Source organism: Lytechinus pictus, chromosome 16 (assembly GCF_037042905.1).
Source record: "Lytechinus pictus isolate F3 Inbred chromosome 16, Lp3.0, whole genome shotgun sequence".
NCBI lineage: Eukaryota > Metazoa > Echinodermata > Echinoidea > Temnopleuroida > Toxopneustidae > Lytechinus > Lytechinus pictus.
The window spans coordinates 11,911,946-11,932,399 of NC_087260.1; the positions used below are offsets into that span (position 1 = coordinate 11,911,946).

Below are 20,454 nucleotides of genomic sequence, written 5' to 3' on the forward strand. Positions count from 1 at the left end.
GTATTTTATTGATTTCATTTACTTTATTTTCTCTTTTAGATTGGAGTTTGATAAACTTAAAGAACATATTAATCATTTGAGTGCCTGAAAGAAAAAAATATATACAAACAAAAATCATTGATTTACATTTGTTTTGTTTTGTGGTTGCAAGCAAAATTCTAATTTTTGGAGCAGTTTTGGCTGGACGTATGACAACAAATTGTCTCATGATCTTGTGACCGATTGCGTGATATCTTAGTGATCTTGGTGTCAAAACATACCTTGGATAAGGAATAATGCTGACCTTCCAAACCATTCTAAATTTGGAGGAAAAATCTTAATTTTGACCTTTGCAAAGCCAAGGTTTGATAGGATGTTTCCTATTTTTTTCTTGATAATCCTACCACACTCTTCAGGATGGCTTTCATTTCCGGCCTGCACTTACAGTATTTGTTCCCTGTAGTGACATAAGTGCAACTTTATCTGGAAATCTTTGCAAGTGAGGTGTAAAATGTTGTGGGAAAACTATCTTTGAGGTTATTTCAAAAGTTTTCAAATGTCATTTAATGCTTAAAGACATCAAACTGGTAATTCTTACACTCACTTTTCTTCAACCTGAAGAATGAATAATCTATTGCAGTGCAGTCTCAACCAGAACTGTCATATCCTAAAACACTGCTTATGTGCATATAGTCATAATGTTCTTGAAACATTTTGGAAGAGTATTCCTTTGATTCCACAAGAGTAGACTGATATAGTCCAGTGACATTTTCAATACTATTAATGGTATCATTCAATGTAAAATTAACTACAAAGTCTTGTATTAGTATATTCTCCCTAGGCTACCAGTTCTTGCCTGTACCATCAATGGTGAAAAACTATTTGTTTACTTTTATTTTCAAATTGCAGAAGAGATTGAAATTCTTCATGTAGAACTCATGCAGTCTCTGTCTGTGGAAAAACCTGTAAGTAATTTTAAGAGATATTCAGTATATTCATGGAAAAGTTTTAGTCTTGTCAAAACTGACCCAGTGAAATCAAACTTGATGAGAGTACCACCAGATTCCATCTCAATCTCATCAGTTTGATCTTGTTTGTTAATTAATTTCCATGTTTCTTTCAGTCAGCTAGTAGGGACACTTAAACTGTCTATGATATATACTAGTATGTTACCAGTGGTCAAAGAAACAACTGTCAACATTTCATTGCCATGAAATTAGTTTAGCATTCACCTTGTGATTAAATAGGCATTAATATTTTCTTTCATAGCTTTGTTGCAGCGTCTTATATTCAGGTTTACACTAATAATTCAATACTAATAGTTTATGATACCATTCAATTAGATAGGATTATGTGAGTTTTTAAAAAAATTTGGTGCTTTTATGTGTTAATGGTATTACATAGACATATTCTAAAGGTATACATGTTTTGTTTTGTTTGTTTTTTTCTCAAGGATTTAGACAAAAGCATGCAAATCATGGCAAGGATTGACAAGGTGATCGAAAATCTACCTCCCAGTCTAACATCCCTTTTGAAAAAAAATATGGGATTTATCCAGACAATAAAAAAGGTAACATAATTTTCCTCACCACGTTCACACTAAATTTAATGAAGGGATTGGGAGATGTATGCCTCAAGGTGTATTTATAAATTATATATATTAAGCTTATTTTGTTATACTTTATTATCATTAAAACAGCCTCAGTACCACTGAGCACATTAATATATCATGTCCTATAGGACATCCAGATGCCACATTGTGGTTAAATGAATAGTACCCGACTTTCCTAATGAATTAAAATAAGAAAACATGAAAGGACTAAATACGTTGTAACTTTTGAGTTGCAGAGTTGTGTTTTTGTATGCCTCTGCCACGAAGTGGCCGGAGGCATTATGTTTTTGAGTTGTACGTCTGTCCTGTTTTCATACTAGTGAACCAACTTCAAACTTGGCACAGGTATAATGATAATAATAATAATAGTGATAATAAGCAATTCTTATATAGCGTATATTATACAAATATACCAAGCTGTGAGATTGTATAGTGGAAATTATCTATCTCAGGAGGGACTGGCATAGAACTATTTTTTCCGAGGGGCGAAGCCCCCGAGGAAAAAATAGTAACTTATGCCAGTCCCTCCGAAGATGGATAATTTCCACTATACTTTCGAACTCAATGCTTGGTATATTTGTTTTATATCCCTTTTGTAAAACAATAACAAAAAAGGAACAAGAAAAAAAAATGTTTTGACTCATCTCATTTATCCCTTGTGTACAAGCCATTTGATAGGTTACCCTCAATGAAGCAAACAAGGTGAATCTGAAACTGTCTCTCCCCTCGTCTAGCTAGTTCAATAATCTAAATTGTGGTCGGAACTGAGAGTATAAAGCCTCATATCAAACGTGAACGCGATCTAGCTGATTGCCGGGGCTAAGCGGTGACTTGCGCCGCTATCCTCCCGGCAGCAAGTTCATGAGCGGTCCGTAAATTGTGTCTCGCACAGCGGCGGGTCGTCTGCTCGCAGTCAAAACAAATTTTGTTATCAGGTAGAGAGCATGCGCAGTAGTGCCAAGGAAGAAAATAGTAAATAGAGCATGCGCAGTACGTGCTCCCCAGGAAAAAATAGCAAAACATAATCGGAGCTGAGGCAGAGATTTTAGTTTCTAGTGAAACTATTTTGTATTCTGCGAGCATCAATTGACCAATCACGTTCCTAGAATACTCATGAATATTCATAGAAGGGATATAACACAAAATATGTATGCATATTAGACTGACGATAATCTGATTCGATTTGGGGGTCAGAAGGTCAAAAGGTCACAATGGGTATTATACATGAAAATAACCCATCCTCATGACAACTTAACTAAGCTCCAAAACCTAGCATGTATTCATACCAGAATGATCTGGTAAGATTTTGGGTCACAGGTCACAGAGGTAATTTGTATACATGAAAATACTTGTTCTCACAATAATGTAAAAACCATTTGACGAATCAATTTCAAACTTGACACATATATGGATTCTGAAGTGGCAATTATCTTAATGGATTTCAGGGTTATGGGGCAAAGGTCACAAAGGCCATCATATATATATGAAAATACTCTCAAGATACACCGTTTAGCGGATCACCAATGAACTTGGAACATGTATACTGGAGTGATAGTGATCTGATAAAATGTTGGGTTTATGAGGTCAAAGGTTAAAGGTCACAGAGTTCACATGAATGAAAATGACTCTTATTATTTTTATGATATCTTAAGAACTATTTGGGAGCTCAAGTTCAGTTTTGGCCCATGTATGCACACTGGAATGGCAGTGATCATTTGGGGGCATGCATGGTCTCGGCAACCATTTTCAAAATCGTTATTCCATTGACAATACTATTTTAGCTGCTATCATAGATAGCTATCTGATTAAATTCTTCAAAGTTTATGAAAATGCATTACGCATGTGCGATATATTCAACACCTGGTGAGGGGGAAGGCACAGGGCCCTGGGAACGATTTTTTCACCGGGGGTGCTGAGATTTATATATATATATATATATATATATATGAAATTTTGTCTTTATAGTGTAAGGTAGACATGGAATAAAAGCCTTTTTTGTTGAAATTCTAATTTTTTCAATATAGATACGTGAGAACAAGGCATTATAATCGATTTTTTTTTGGGGGGTGGTAATAATCGTCATGAACATAAACTGTTGGATACATATCTTTAATTCCTCATGAACATGATTAAAACCTCCCTGCAAACCAAATCATGCGAGCCGAAATTTGCCCTTAGGTGACCTGACAAAAAAGCATTTAAAGCGAACTGAAATTTTGTCTATATAGTGAAATGTACACATGGAATGAAAGCCTTTTTTTTTTTTTTTTTGGTTGAAATTCTAATTTTTTCAGTTTCACATAAACTTGATTTTTAACCGCCTTGCAAATTTAATCATGCGAGCGCAAAGCGCGAGCCGAAATTTTGTCTATATAGTGCTTGAAGACAAGGGCTTTAAGCACTTTTTTGTTGTAATTCTTTTTTTTTTTTAATTCCTCATGAACATGATCATAACATCCCTAAAAAGCAAGTCATGCGAAGCGCGAGAGGAAATTTTCGAAAGTGACCTGAAGCTATGAATTAGTTTGAGCGGTTTTTAAATTCCTCATGAACATGATATAACTTATTTTTTTTTTAAATCATGCGAGCGCTGAGCGCCTGTATACGTATATTGTATATACACCGGGGGTACGTGCTGAGATTTATATTAATACATTATAACATACAAACAAATTTCCAGGGCCATGAGAAGGCATTAATTTTGACTGCGCACAGTTGAGATCCATCTATTTTTTTGTTAACCTTTATGTAAATGAAATAACTTTGGTACCGATTCAATGATGGCGGTCTCCTGCGTTTTTTTGTAATTTATCCTCTTTTTTTTTTCTTTTTCATTGAAAAATATTTGTGTTTGTATGCATCTTATTTAATGTACTGAAAACTTTATAATCATGTATAATGAAGAAATAATAGTTGATTTATGTATCTGATTATTTACTATTTTGAAAATGCAGAAATAAAAAAATTAAAAAAAAAAAAGAGAAAAGAATGTGGATGACAGCATGCATGCAATTGGTGCCTCTGAAAATTCTTGTCTACAGACTATAGCTTGGCTCTATGCTCACACGCATTCTAGACCCTGGTCCGAATTTTATGGCATTTTATGGCAATCATACCCAGTGAGGCCATGATCTGAAGAGCACCCCCCCCCAACCCCAAAGCAGTTACATGAAGCTCAAAATAGCCCACTACTATACAGTGTACAGTTATCATGGTTAAGTCATCTTTCAGCATGAACATTATATATTTATATATGCTCTTATCAGTATGATTCATTCATCTTATGACAGGTGTGCAGATATAAGCCCAGTATCATAGTAAGCCGGAGAGCCAAAGATCTTTTCAGCAAACTGAAGTCACGTGTAGTGTGCCAGGTGCATCATTCGGAAGGCAAGTTTTTTTGTTTTGTTTTTTTAAAATATAGCCCTATATATATATATATATTTCTAGTCAATTTGGAATTCACATATAGACAGTAAGAATGCAATAGAAATCATTGTCTCATATGAAATGTCCCCTAACAGTCATCCAACAAGACATAAAGAACTTCAGGGTTGTAAAAGAAATTGTTAATCTGCATGGCAGTGCAAAGAGTTGCATTTGCCAGTTTATCTTAAAATATAAATAAGATTTTTTTTCCAGTTTTGCCTGTGCATGTGTGAATGAGCCTTTAAGCGGGTCTTGGAAGCTCAGTGGTTTAAATGATTATGATGTAATCTGACCCTTATATTGAGAGTTTCATGACCAATACCTCAGGGGCCGTGAAACTTGTTTGTTTTGTTGATTTTTTTTTAATGTTATCTTGCAAGGGAGCGCAGCGACCGAGCGAAATTTGTTGCATATTGCATTTTGGAACTTTGCATTTTGTTTGATCTAGTACACAGCATGTATGTAAAATTTGGGGTCATTTTTAAACATTGAGAATTTTTCCCTGGAAAGGCTTTTTTTTGTGGCTTTTTTTCTGGCTGCAGTCCTAGCTGTATATGTAATTCTTGAGGATCCAAATGCAAGGGGCGGGCCAAAGCGAGCCAGGTTAGGCACAAGCCGGGCATGCACGCTCCAGTCAGAGCAGCAAATGTTATTCGAGCAGGGGGTCTTGGATGATGAATGAGCTTATGATTTTATCATTTTTCTTTATACTTTAAAGGATTAAGTCCATCTCTTTCCTCTTATTTGTGTCTTTTATTTCCTCTTACCTTGTCTGTTTTTCCTTGCTCCGGCTTTCTCTCTTGCTTTTCCTCTTTCCCCTCTCCCTCTCTCTTTTGTTGCTCGGTATCGTATCCCTGGATACACAATAAAAATCTATTTTCTTTTTATTTTCTTTATTTCGTTTTTGTTTATAAGATCTCCAAAACAAAAGTGTTTAAGAAGCTGATTTTTGGTGTGTGGAAAGTACTTATACTTTCATATTGCTTTGGGAAAATGATAAACCAATTCTATTTTTTACATACATGTACCAAAACTGTGGTATACCTTTAAGTCATGGGTGAGTTGAAGACTGTGCTATGCCAGATGACCCAGGTGATGACATCCTGAACTCTCTCCAGTCTATCTATTTATCATAACCAGCACATTCGAGGATGATTTTTAGAAAATCTAAATCCCAGATTTAAAAAAAGAAAGCCAAATATCACAAGGGTTATGACTTGAAAATGTAAAATCCTTTCAAAATTTTTCATACACATTGTATTAAATGCAGAATGCAGAATATTTATCTTCAGAGTCACAACTCTCTATTAAATCAAGAGCATGTTTACCCCTGTGTAAAGTTGGTTGCCATTGCATTTACAGATTGTCTATTTGTAATGTGATTGGCTATTAAAAAACAATATTTTTATTCATGTTGAGGTGTAATAAACTTTTCATTATACATTATTTAATTAGATATGTGGTTGAAGATAGTTTTGAAGAAGCGGTGCAGATGACAACTCAGACACAATGGTTATTAGTTAATGGAGGCGTTTGCATTCATAAACTTTCTCCGACATAGACAGTGATGATGATAATAAACTCATACTTGCCATCCGATTGCTCATCAAACAGCAGTACCTGGACAAATAAAGATAGTCAATTAAAAGACACATGTCAAGGACTACCAGAACTTGTCACTTTCTCTCCTTTCCCACCTTCATGTTTTCAGATGATTTCCAATTACTAATTTTCTCCCATTATTTTGTTTTTTATTTGTAGGTGTGATATATCCTCCCACCAGAAATCGATCTGATGCTGAACAGATACTCCCTGAATCAGGACCACCTGCTGATTTGAGTAGATGTGTGATCTATCCTCCCACCGGTAATCGATCTGATGCTGAACAGATACCTTCTGAATCAGGACCACCTGCTGATTTGAGTAAAGGTGTGATAAATCCTCCCACCAGCAATCGATCTGATGCTGAACAGATACTCCCTGATGATGAACAGCCACTCCTAGAAGCAAGACCACCTGCTGATTTGACTAAAGGTGTGATATGTCCTCTCATCAGCAATCGATCTGATGCTGAACAGATAATCCCTGAATCAGGACCACCTGCTGATTTGAGTAGAGGTGTGATCTATCCTCCCACCGGTAATCGATCTGATGCTGAACAGATACCTTCTGAATCAGGACCACCTGCTGATTTGAGTAAAGGTGTGATAAATCCTCCCACCGGCAATCAATTTGATGATGAACAGCCACCCCCTAAAGCAAAACCACCTGCTGGTTTGAGTAAAGGTGTGATATGTCGTCCCACCGGCAATCAATCTGATGATAAACAGCTACTCCCTGAATCAAGACCACCAGCTGATTTGAGAAAAGGTGTGATATATCCTCCCAACAGCGATCAAGCTGATGATGAACAGCCTCTCACTGAAGCAAGACCTCCTGCTGATTTGAGTGAAGGTGTGATTTATCCTCCCACCAGTAATCGATCTGATGCTGAACAGATACTCCCTGATGATGAACAGCCACTCCTAGAAGCAAGACCACCTGCTGATTTGACTAAAGGTGTGATATGTCGTCCCACCGGCAATCAATTTGATGATAAACAGCTACTCCCTGAATCAAGACCACCAGCTGATTTGAGAAAAGGTGTGATATATCCTCCCAACAGCGATCAAGCTGATGATGAACAGCCTCTCACTGAAGCAAGACCTCCTGCTGATTTGAGTGAAGGTGTGATTTATCCTCCCACCAGTAATCGATCTGATGCTGAACAGATACTCCCTGATGATGAACAGCCACTCCTAGAAGCAAGACCACCTGCTGATTTGACTAAAGGTGTGATATGTCGTCCCACCGGCAATCAATTTGATGATAAACAGCTACTCCCTGAATCAAGACCACCAGCTGATTTGAGAAAAGGTGTAATATATCCTCCCAACAGCGATCAAGCTGATGATGAACAGCCACTGCCTGAAGCAAGACCACCTGCTGATTTGAGAAAAGATGTGATATATCCTCCCACCGGTAATCGACCTACACGTAATGATGAACAGCCACTTCCTGAAGCAAGACCACCAGCTGATTTGAGTGAAGGTGTGATTTATCCTCCCACCAGTAATAGATCTGATGCTGAACAGATACTCCCTGATGATGAACAGCCACTCCTAGAAGCAAGACCACCTGCTGAATTGATTAAAGGTGTGATATCTCCTCCCACCAGAAATCGATCTGATGCTGAACAGATACTCCCTGAATCAGAACCACCTGCTGATTTGAGTAAACGTGTGATATATCCTCCCAACAGCGATCAAGCTGATGATGAACAGCCACTGCCTGAAGCAAGACCACCTGCTGATTTGAGAAAAGATGTGATATATCCTCCCACCGGTAATCGACCTACACGTAATGATGAACAGCCACTTCCTGAAGCAAGACCACCAGCTGATTTGAGTGAAGGTGTGATTTATCCTCCCACCAGTAATCGATCTGATGCTGAACAGATACTCCCTGATGATGAACAGCCACTCCTAGAAGCAAGACCACCTGCTGAATTGATTAAAGGTGTGATATCTCCTCCCACCAGAAATCGATCTGATGCTGAACAGATACTCCCTGAATCAGAACCACCTGCTGATTTGAGTAAACGTGTGATAAATCCTCCCACCAGCAATCGATCTGATGCTGAACAGATACTCCCTGATGATGAACAGCCACTCCTAGAAGCAAGACCACCTGCTGATTTGACTAAAGGTGTGATATGTCCTCTCATCAGCAATCGATCTGATGCTGAACAGATAATCCCTGAATCAGGACCACCTGCTGATTTGAGTAGAGGTGTGATCTATCCTCCCACCGGTAATCGATCTGATGTTGAACAGATATTCCTTGAATCAGGACCACCTGCTGATTTGAGTAAAGGTGTGATAAATCCTCCCACCGGCAATCAATTTGATGATGAACAGCCACTCCCTAAAGCAAGACCACCTGCTGGTTTGAGTAAAGGTGTGATATGTCGTCCCACCGGCAATCAATCTGATGATGAACAGCTTCTCCCTGAAGCAAGACCACCAGCTGATTTGAGAAAAGGTGTGATATATCCTCCCACCAGTAATCGATCTGATGAACAGGCACTTCCTCAGACAAGACCACCAGCTGATTTGAGAAAAGGTGTGATATATCCTCCCACCTGCAATCAATCTGATGATGATGAACAGCCTCTCACTGAAGCAAGACCTCCTGCTGATTTGAGAAAAGGTGTGATATATCCTCCCACCAGCACTCGAGCTGATGATGAACAGCCACTTCCTGAAGCAAGGCCCTCTGCTGATTTGAGAAAAGGTGTGATATATCTCCTCGCTGAATCGCAACCATTGGGACAACCCACTGCATCGTTATCTTTGATTACAGATGTTGTTGTAGATAGCTTCGAAGAAGACGGTAGTGATGACGACTCAGACACAATGGTTGTTGTTAAAAGGAGGCGTTTGCATTCACAAACTTTCTCTGACATAGACAGTGATGATGATCCCTCATACGTGCCGTCTGATTGCTCACCAAACAGGAGTGATAGTGATACTTTTCCTGTACCCGATGAAATGGAGACGGGCAATGAAGAGCCCCATGTCAAGACACAAGTCACATCTTCAAAATCAGCACAATGCTCTGAAGAAAAAGAAAGGAAACAGCCATATAAGAAGCCCTATCGCTTTTGCATGTACTGCAAGAAACATATGTCAAAACTCTCAGATCACTTAAAAAATAAACACCGCAATGAAGAAAGAATACAATATGCACTCGGTTTACCTACAAAGGAGCGAATTGAAGAATTTGATAGAATCAGAAAAGAAGGGACCTTTGAAGTTAACAAAATCAGAGCAAAAGATGACAATCCACAATTTCAGAGAGAAAGGTCAAGCGCATCCAATTCTGTTGTAATATGTAGCAACTGTTCAGGGGCTTACTCTGCTCCATACATGAGAAGGCATAAGCATCATTGTGAATACAAGTCTGATTCCTCCAAGCCTTCAATGCACATTCCAGCATCATTTCTTTCAGTTATGAATGATACAGATTCGTCATTTATTTCTGAAATTCTCAGCAAGTTCAGAAAAGATGAAGTTGGCCAACTCTGTCAAGGCGATCCCATACTTCGGGAAATAGGAAAGAGGCTGTGGTTAAAGCAGAACAAGAAGCCTGACAAAAAAACTGAAGTACGGAAGTCGGTCATGACTGACATGCGAAGACTTGCCAGACTTTACCTAACCCTGATCTCAGTGCAGGATAATCTTGGGCCTCTTCTTGTAAAGGCAGGAAATGTATCTGACCTGATGCAACGCTCCAACTTCCAGCACCTAGAAGTAGCAGTGCAGCAGTACACTGAGAGGAGAGAAGAAGGTGAAGGCTTGGGTGTCAAAGCAGGTTTGAAGTTAGGAGTATTCTACCTCCTGAAATCGAGCAGCAAAATACTGAAAGCAATGTACTTGATGGATGATAAGGACAATGAAGCAGATCAAATTGACAGATTTACTGCTGTTCTTGATCTTCAACACAATCAAATATTTGGCGATGCTACATATCATCTAAACAAAAGGAGGGAAGAAAAGTTACGAAGACCAAGTGGGCAGCCATTGGAAGCTGACATTAAGGCAGTTAGAGATTACACAACCTCAAGAATCACAGAGCTACTTGAAGATACCCTGGCATTCTGGGATAGGCATCGTTTTGTTGAATTGAGAGACTGCCTCGTATCACGACTCACATTGTTCAATGCCCGGAGAGGGGGAGAGCCTAGCCGTTTATATATCAAGTGCTGGCAAGACGCAAAGGAAGGAGCATGGCTGGACAAGCAACAGCTGGCCACATTAGACTCCATAGACAAAGCCCTTGTCGAGGATTTAAAGGTTGGGTACCAGTTGGGAAAGGGAAAGCATTTAATCCCTGTGCTTTTTCCCACAGACACCCATGAGGCATTGGACAAGTTGATTAACAAAGAAATTCGATCGTGTGCAGGAATAGGAAACGACAACAACTACCTATTCCCAACAACCAGTGGTGCCAATTCCCATGTATCCGGATGGCATGCCTTGGACAACATATGTGAGTGTGTGACCCTCGATGATAAGCAGTCAATCACAGCAACTAAAAATAGACACCGTGTGAGTGTACTCTTTGCACTTTCACATATTCCAGAAAGAGAGAGGTCTTTCATCTTTAAACATCTAGGACACTCACAGGAAACAAACGAAAATATCTATCAGGCACCCCTGGCACTCAAAGAAGTTACAGTTGTTGGGAGGCAACTCCAAATGATGGATAAAGGAGGTGAGCTGCATTCTAGTATATCAAGTTCAATGTATACAAGTTTGCTGGAGAAGAGCAGTATACCTAGGATGATGTCAAATAAATACTTTTATTTTTGGGATATGAACAAGCAGTGCAAAATTTTCCCTGCTACACGAGTCCACATGAAATATTTCAAACAAAGCAAATTATGAATTATGTGATATATTGTATATGTCATGACAATCTCTCAATGTAATTTTATCGCATGATATGCCTACTTTCCATGAATGCACTTGTAGGCCTACAACTAAAAAAGAAATACACTCTTCAGAGCTTTGTTCACAAACAAAAACAAATTTAAAAAAATATAAACTGTTCTATCAACTCATGATAAACTCATGGATGGAGGAGGGGGGGGGGGGCTGGGAGTAAAGTCAGTGTTTTTATTGTCTTGAATAATGCAGGTCATTTATAGATTCATAATCATTTTCCCCCAGTTTTCATGTAAGTCGGTCACTCTGTATGTGTTTCTTTTTTCCCGTTCTTTACGAACATGCTGTAGATATAATGGATCCTGCGACCAGCAGTGAACAAGTGAAGCCTCAAGTGAAGCCTCAAGTGAAGCCTCAAGTGAAGCCTCAAGTGAAGCCATCAGGTACCATATAGATTTCATGTATATATAATTGAATTGCCTATCAAAAATGAATTTATATGAGACAGATTTGTTTGTCATCTTATCATGTTATACAGCTGCTCTTTATTACGAGCAGGAATAGTTGAGTTTGAAGGATAATTTCCTGATAAAAAATATTGATAGTCACCATGCAGTATCTTAATTTACTACCAAAGGCATTACAAAAGCATATTAATAGATAATAGTATTCACTGCTAGCATCAAAGAAAGAATTGATAATGTATACAGTACTTGATTTTTTAAATTGTTTTTAGCTAAATCTTACTTATTAGATGCAGGTATTCGAATATTCACTTCACTTGCATTTTGTTTTTTCAAACTTTATTATTCAACAATCTCATTTCATTAATTAATTACCTATAAATGTAAATATGGTTACAAACTTTCAAGAGCAATTCTAAAGTGTCTGGTGAACAGATTGAATCATCTGTATTCCACTTTTTGCTATATTTCAAAAATTTCATTTGCCAATATGAAAATGAATATGAAATATGAAAATGAAGTTTCCACACAAACCCATAAAAGTTATATATAAAATGCAGAAAAAAGCAGAGTCAATCAATATTCAAAACCAAATTTTATCGAGATCCAACTTTTTTAATGGTAGTATTAAATTTATTTGTCTCCCTATCTCTCTCTCTCCATCTCTCTCCCTCCCTCTGTCTTCCCTCTCTCTTTGGTTGTGAAGGTCGTAACTATACACAATGGCGGAAATCTGATGAAAAGGAGCTGTTGGCACATTTCAAAGAATATATCAATGGAGAAGCAACAAAGAAGCTTCCGGGTATGTTACCATATTAGATAGTATATGCCACTTTGCAGAGAAATGTAAGGTTTTGAGAGAAAAAGAGAACAATATTTCCAACAACTTAGTAGTATATTTCAATTTAGATTTTTATGAAAATTTTGTGTTATATTCCTTGACAGATAAATAGATATTTGTCAAGGTGAATCTCCCAATGAATTTGTCTATATCACTTTAAAAATCCTATCCTTATCCATAATTATTTTGTACCCTGTATGGTGTAAGGTATTCAAGTAGTAAATTTCAGGATCTTCCACTGGGTATTTTGTCTGCATACATAAAAGTTATGAATCACAAGAGCTTAGAATTTCTTATAACAATCATCCATCAAATGAGCCTCATATTGCACATACACTTACAGATAATCCATATATCAAATTCACTTATCTTATCAAATTGCCTGTGACGCTTATTACTCACATACAAAAAAAAAAATTCTTAGAACTTTTCCTTTTATGAATCAAAACAAAGTCAGCTTTATAATATCAATGTTTTTTTTTTTTTTAGGTAATCTTTTGAATTCAACCCAAATAAAGACAATATTCAATAAATAGAAGATTAAAAGCTTGCCAATTGTGGGAGCATAAAATGGAGAAGAGTTCAATTTTGATTTGGGCATTTCTCTGATAACTTGGAGTACCTTTAACAGCCAAAACATTATCTTGTATGTCCCATTCATTAAAACGAACTTTAAGTTTTCTTTGTTGCACTATTTTCTTTTTCTTCTTCTTCTTTGGTTGGTTTTGTTTGGCAATTAGTCACAATTGACTGTTTTGGGCCCTCAAATTGCAAAGTCTTCGCTAAATTCTGCTTTTTATCACCCAAAATAAACGAAAGGCTTGTTGATAAATTATTACGGCTTGCCTGTTCATGCAAATGAGATGTCAAAGTGTTTGCCAAGGTATAATATTTGCTTGATCCAGGTAAGTGGGCAAGTGGGTTTGTAGAAAAACTGTGTGTAATAAATAACCACTTTTGACAGTGTAAAGCATGTCACCTCTTCATAAAGAATATTGAGTTACAACCTCACTATAAGAGTAAACTCCTTGAACTATATGTTGTTCACAAACAAGATTGAGGGTAACAAAGTTGCAAGATACACCTTTGCCTGACAAGATGACACAGTAATGTATTATTTCAGGCAAATGCGGGAGTTTACAATGTCTCTCATTTCTCCAACATATTTATATCCCCTTTCATATATACAGGAAGGAAGGAAATCTTTATATTCCTGAAAGCACACCCATCGTTTCCTCACCCTTGGCAGACAGTGCGCACAAAAATGATGAATGTAGTGTACAACAAAAACAAAAGATTCCCTAAAGTAGTGTAACGGGCCAAAACAGGAATTTTCATTTCATTTTTATGCCTCCGCCCACTGATCATCGTGCATGAGTTTCCGGGTCACATGATTAAGATCAAAGTTCATTTAGGGTCAATGAACTTAGACATGGTTAAAGGAGAATGAAACTCTTGGAGCAAGTTAGCTTTTGTGAAAGCAGAAAAATCAAAGAATAAGATCAACAAAAGTTTGAGTAAAATAGGACTAGCAATAGAAGAGTTATGAGCACTTGAATGTCGAGATCACTAATGCTATGGAGAGCCTCCCATTGGCAATGCGACCAAGATCTATGATGTCACACTCAGATGAACAACTCTCCCCTTTTGGACACTGAAAATATACCCCAAAACATCTCCTTTTGCTCATTCTAATCATATGACAAACGATTCATCAATGATATAATGTTGTGAAACCTCTGTACTTGTCCTCTCATAAAGAGAACACCTTACCTTGTGATAGACTCTATAAAAGTGAGAATATAAGTGAAATAAGTACTAAAGTAATGAGGGAGTTGTACGTGTGTGACATCACAGATCTTGGTCGCATTGCCAATGGGAGGATCTACATGGCATTAGTGATCTCAATATTCAAATGCTCATAACTTTCTTAATATTCATTCAATCTTCCTCAAACTTTCAACAATATGTTTCTTTGATTTTTCTCTTTGATATGGATTCTGCTGGTTTCAAGGGTTTCATTCTCCTTTAAGGTTTTTTTAAATGTCATCATAACTTAGGAAGTATAATATGGACCTAGTTCGTCAAACTTGGACATAAGGGTAACCAAGTATCACTGATCATCTTGCATGAGTGTCCAGGTTGCATGATCAAGGTCAAAGGTCATTTAGGGTCAATGAACTTGGACCATGGTTAAGTTTTTTTTTAAATGTCGTCATAACTTTAAAATTATAAGGGCCTATTTTATGAAACTTGGACAAAAGGTAATTCAAGTATTGCTGATAATCTTGCATCAGTGTCAGGTCACATGATCAAGGTCAAAGGGTCAATGACATTTGAACATGTTGGGGTAACAGCACTGAAATCTTAACTGTTAGTTTTTTAAATGTCATCATCATGGGCCTATTTCATGAACTTGAACATAAGGGTAATCAAGTATCACTGACTATGAGTTGCAAGTCGCATGGTCAAGGGCAATGGCCATTTATGAACTTTGACCATGTTTTGGTTATCAAAATTGAAATCTTAACCATGTTGTTTTTTTCAAAGTCAGCATTGCTGCTATATTGAATTGCGTAATGCAGGCGAGACTGCCAGAGGCGTTCCACTTGTCTGAAAATAAGGTTAATGCTTTAGGCAAATCATCCGCATTCAGTTGATGAAGCAACCCAAACGAAGATGATATAAATCGTGTATTTTTAACATTTTATTGGAATAAAATAAATGATTAATATGAGCTAATCTGTTTTTACGAAAAACTAATTCTATCTGCCCTTTTTTGTAACAAAAATAATTTGTCTAGCTGAATTCTGGAGGCGTTGCCCTATGCTAATACTCCATAATTCAAATAAGGGAGAATAAGTGTACAATACAAGTTTAGCAAAATGTTGGGAGGGAACGTTGTTTTCGGCAGTTTGTTGATAACACCAACATTTCTAGACAATAATTTGCTTAGATATGATGTGTATATACTTTCCATGAAAGTTAGTTGTCTATAAACAGACCATTAAGTATGTTTGTAACTGTAAAAGTTACAGTAATATTTTTGTAATCTAAAACATATTGTTGTTGGTTGATAATAACATTGATATTGTACTTTGATGAGTTAATATTGATATCAATTTAAAGGGAAGGTGAACCCTGGCAATAAATGGGTTTCAATAAACAGAGATCAGCAAGAGAAGTAATTTTTCTATTTTTCTATTTCTATGGATAATGCAAATTGGCAATGCACTGGGACAAAGGAGTGGTCAACTCCCATATGTTATATATGTTGAGAGATATTTGAATTCTTCATTAATTAAGCTAATGCCCGATTTTTTTTTTATTGGATGAAAATTGTATTGAAGTGAATTGAATTTAAATGCCTATTGACTACAGTTTCATGCTAATACATTTACTTATAAATACAAATAGTATCAAACAGTCATGTCAGGTTGACTCCTCAAGCAATTTCTATATAAACACATGTTGGCCACTTTTATTCATAACGTACATACATAATTTTCACATTTAGTGTATGAGTATTTCACTTTGTTTATAGTACATGATAAAAGGAATGTACAATTATTATGCCAAGAGTAAGAACTGAGCAAGGGAAAACATCAATTTCACTCATGTCAAAAATCTGGATTGGTTTACCATTAGAGATTTAACATATTTGGACAACTAATCTTTTTTGTATAATAGTCTTAAGAAATGTTTGTTATGCAAGTATGTGTAGTTTACATACTATGCTGTATTATTATTATATAGACCTACATTTTGCGATTTGTAGCCCCCCCCCCAATAATTTTACCAAATGTGTAGAAAAAAATGTAAATTGCCTATTATCAGGCTCGCTTGCATTCATGTTCAGTTAAATGCTATTTAAAATGTATTTTCTCAAACTCAACTGCTTTGCTCACTCGCATTCATGTTAAATGCTATTTAGAATACATAGCTCCTCAAGCTCAATCACTTTGCTGGCTCACATTCCTGTTATTTGAAATGCGTGGTTTCATACTTGCTTGCGCTTCACTCGCTTGCATTCATGTTAAATGCTCTTTCAAAATGCGTAGATTCTCAGGCTCGCTCGCTAGCAATAAAAAGAGCATAGGGCCTATTTTTAAATGCAATGCTTCTCGGGCAGAATGCGTATTCAATTTGCAAATTTCTTAAGCTCGATCGTATCGCTCATCCACGTTTTCCGGGTGTGTGTGTGGTGTGAGGGGAGGGGGGGGGGGGGTTGGTCAGCTTGGGAAATTTTTGCCCGATCCCCAATCCTGAAAATTGATCGACACCCCTGAACACTTACTGTAATTTGTTACATGGGTGAATACCAAAAGTTTTATATTCAGTTTTGTTAATGTCATTCAAAACTGCCATATATTTGTATCCAAATAAGCTATACTCTAGGTAATTGTATTGTACATGCATGTAGAGCACCCTGTCTTATAAAGGTGCAGGGTCCTGCCCCCTATTTTAAATAGATATGATTTTAATGAATTTCAAATTTGGATATTTATGTTTTTATGCTCAAAGAAACTTCTACCTCGGTCTTTACTTAATATATTTTAATTTTAATTACAATGTTCATTGTCATTTAATTCAAAATTCCTCCAATTACCACATACCCCAAAATACTCTCATCTGTCTTTCAAAACTCAATATTTTATGAAGGTTCAGTTACTTGGAACAGCATTCCCGATTATATCAAACAAAGTTGTACTTTGTCTGTTTGTACATTTGTCCCTTCTTTTTTCTTTCCCTTTTGTACACTTTATATATACATATATACATGTGTATATCTATGTTGTAGATTTCTGTCAATATTTGCCTTTCTACAGAAATCCGTACTTACACTTTTTCATGCAATAACTGTTTCTTTGTATTTCTTTGTATTTTTTTAATGATCTATATTTCTATGTGAATATGTTTGTAACCTGTATTGTATTTTTGTGTGTGAAAGTGTTAAATGAAATCTGAATTGAATTGAATTTACTTGAATTTGGAATATTAACTTCTTATCTAGGGTCATTTTTATCAATCTTTCTGTATTCTGCTGTAAATTCTTGTGTTACATAATGTTTTGAACAACACTGGTATTAAAGTTTCAGTTCAATTCAATTTAGTTGTCACTTGTTTGATTATCGGGTGATGTATGTATTATCAATTAACTGGACAGTGTTTACATCAAATGATAGTTTCACCGAGTGCATTTTTCTGGTCATCTTTCACTTTTTAATTGAATTTTATCAATTTATAAAGATAACAATTATCAAACTAGCACATATCATTGAGCATATACATATGTCGAGAAACGGATACTAGTACTAAAAAATAATGTCATGTATCATTTTCATGAATTTGCAAGACTTTAGGCTATACATGTTATTAATGATCGTAAGAGTTACATGATTTGCAGTTTCCTCTACACTGCCTTTTTTATCCAAAAGGAAAGAAGTGACATTTCTTTCAAAATTGACCTTTTCAGTGATTTGGTATCTGTGTGTTTGAAACAGGGGCGGCGCTAAAGGGGAAGCAGCCGGCCCCCTATAAATTTTTTTTTAAATGAAGAAAAAAAAAAGAGAAGAGGAGAAAGAAGAAGATGATGATAATGCATGATGGTGATGATAATGATGAAAGTAGAAAGGGACACTTTTTCAAAACTGTCTATTTCCTATTTATTATGTAATGTAGCCCCCGCGGGGGAGTGGGGTATATCATATTTTAACCAAATTTCGAGTTTGAGAGGAGCCGCGTGCTTCCAAGATTCTGCAATTTTGAACCTTAAACGGGGTTAGAGTACAGTTTCATTTGCATTTTGGGTGGACGCTTTAAAAAAAAATCCCTGTAGATTAGAATTTCTTTTAATTTCATTTATTTTCCATTTCCAACAAAAATATTATAATAAATACACATGATAAACAGTGAAATCATAAAATAATGAACAATATATATATGTAACATAATAAACAAAAATTGATGTGAATTTTTACGAAATTTACATGATTGCAAAAAATAATACCTGTTTGAAATGGGAGGGAGATGCTAAAAAGCCATGCTTGTAGATTACATCTCCCTAAAAATTAAAACCACTTATTACTGTACTAAATCACACAGAAATGAATAAAAAAAAAACCCTTCGCGACCCATATTAAACAAGGACAAAATGGATAAAGAGTGGAAAGAAAAAAAAAAGAGAGAGAGTGAGGGAGAGATGGCCTGCACGAAACCCATACCAAAGTCGCTGCTTTGCGATAGAAATAAAAATGGGAAACAGGAAAAGCAACAGCAAAAATGGACATCAATACAGAAGAAGGGGAGGGGTGGGGGGGGGGGACAACGAGGAAGAAAAAAGGAGGATCTATACTATACTGCGCACACAAACCATGCAAACACTCACACATAATAATGTTCTATATTATATTTTGGTATTATGATATGTTTATCTTTATTTAGTGCCTTTTCCACAGAATAGAAAAGTGTATAGTCTAGTACCTACGATGCTGTTTCCTGACGGGGCCCAGGGTAAGGGACACCATATCAATGCATAATTGCTATATCCATCATGATCCAGAACTACATATATATAATTTGCTGGTTTTGAGAAGTTGAACTCTGTAATCACGATTTTTGTTTATGCTAAACATCTCGATAATTTGACATCAACATGGAGATGGAAATGTTTAAAACTACACTAGAAATGAGCTAAAATTAAGATAACAAATTAATATTTTTTAACAGCCTGTCAAAGTTTCCCCGGCTTTGGTTTATTGAAAGCTTACCGTAATGTAATTTTACCTATCTACCCGGTGATGTCTTGTGCAAGGTTACGTTTTGGATGAAAGTGGGACAGAGGTTTTTGCCCTCGAACGAAAGTCAAGCAAGGTACAGTGCTAAAAGTGTTTCCTGTTCATTATATTTTTTTTTTATATAAAATGATTGTCATCTTGAGACATTTCTTCATATTTTTGCTGTCCCAAATCTCACATTCTAATGAAATTTTTAAATTGTTTGCTCAAGCGCTCGCTCGCTTCGCTCAATAACATTCATAGGTAGCTCCCGCCATAGCAACGTGGGCACTCACCCGCCATCTTGCGTTCCGGGTAATATATATCTTTCCTTAAAGCTTAACACATAACCTAAGGCGAAATATGATTACATGTTGTTTCATATTTCCCCCTTTGGTTACGGTATGGGTAATATATATTTCCCCTTAAAGCATAATACTTAACCTTAAGGGGAAATATAATTATATATTACCTTATTGTTTCATACTCCCCCCCCCCCCCCTTTGGTTACGGTACTGGTAATATATTTCCCCTTAAAGCATAACACTTAACCTTATTGGGAAATATGATAATATATTACCCTATTGTCTCATTTTTCCCCTTTGGTTACCTTACGGGTAATCACTAGCGTACCTACGGGGGGGGGGGCAGGGGGGCAGTCTCCCCCCCTGACGAGTGACAAGCAAGCAACAACAAAAAAAAAAAGGGGGGGAAGGAAAGGAAGGAAAGGAAAGGAAAGGGCACTCACTTATCAGTATATAGGCCAGTGGCGTAGACAGGTTCTTACACCAGGGGGGGGGGGATGATTTGCCGTTCACGAGAAATCGAGGATCAATTTTACACACACACGCACACGATAGTA

The 20,454-nt window shown here is 36.6% G+C and overlaps 1 protein-coding gene across 1 annotated transcript; it reads left to right on the forward strand.

Annotated features, from left to right (window-relative positions):
- The first annotated feature begins 3,868 nt into the window (after positions 1–3,868).
- Positions 3,869–14,553, forward strand: LOC135157037 (uncharacterized). Its single transcript, XM_064111432.1, has 4 exons — positions 3,869–11,338; positions 11,862–11,954; positions 12,682–12,777; positions 14,007–14,553. The coding sequence occupies exons 1-4, from the start codon at positions 9,478–9,480 to the stop codon at positions 14,129–14,131; spliced, it is 2,175 nt and encodes a 724-aa protein (XP_063967502.1). The 5' UTR covers positions 3,869–9,477; the 3' UTR covers positions 14,132–14,553.
- Positions 14,554–20,454: the final 5,901 nt, after the last annotated feature.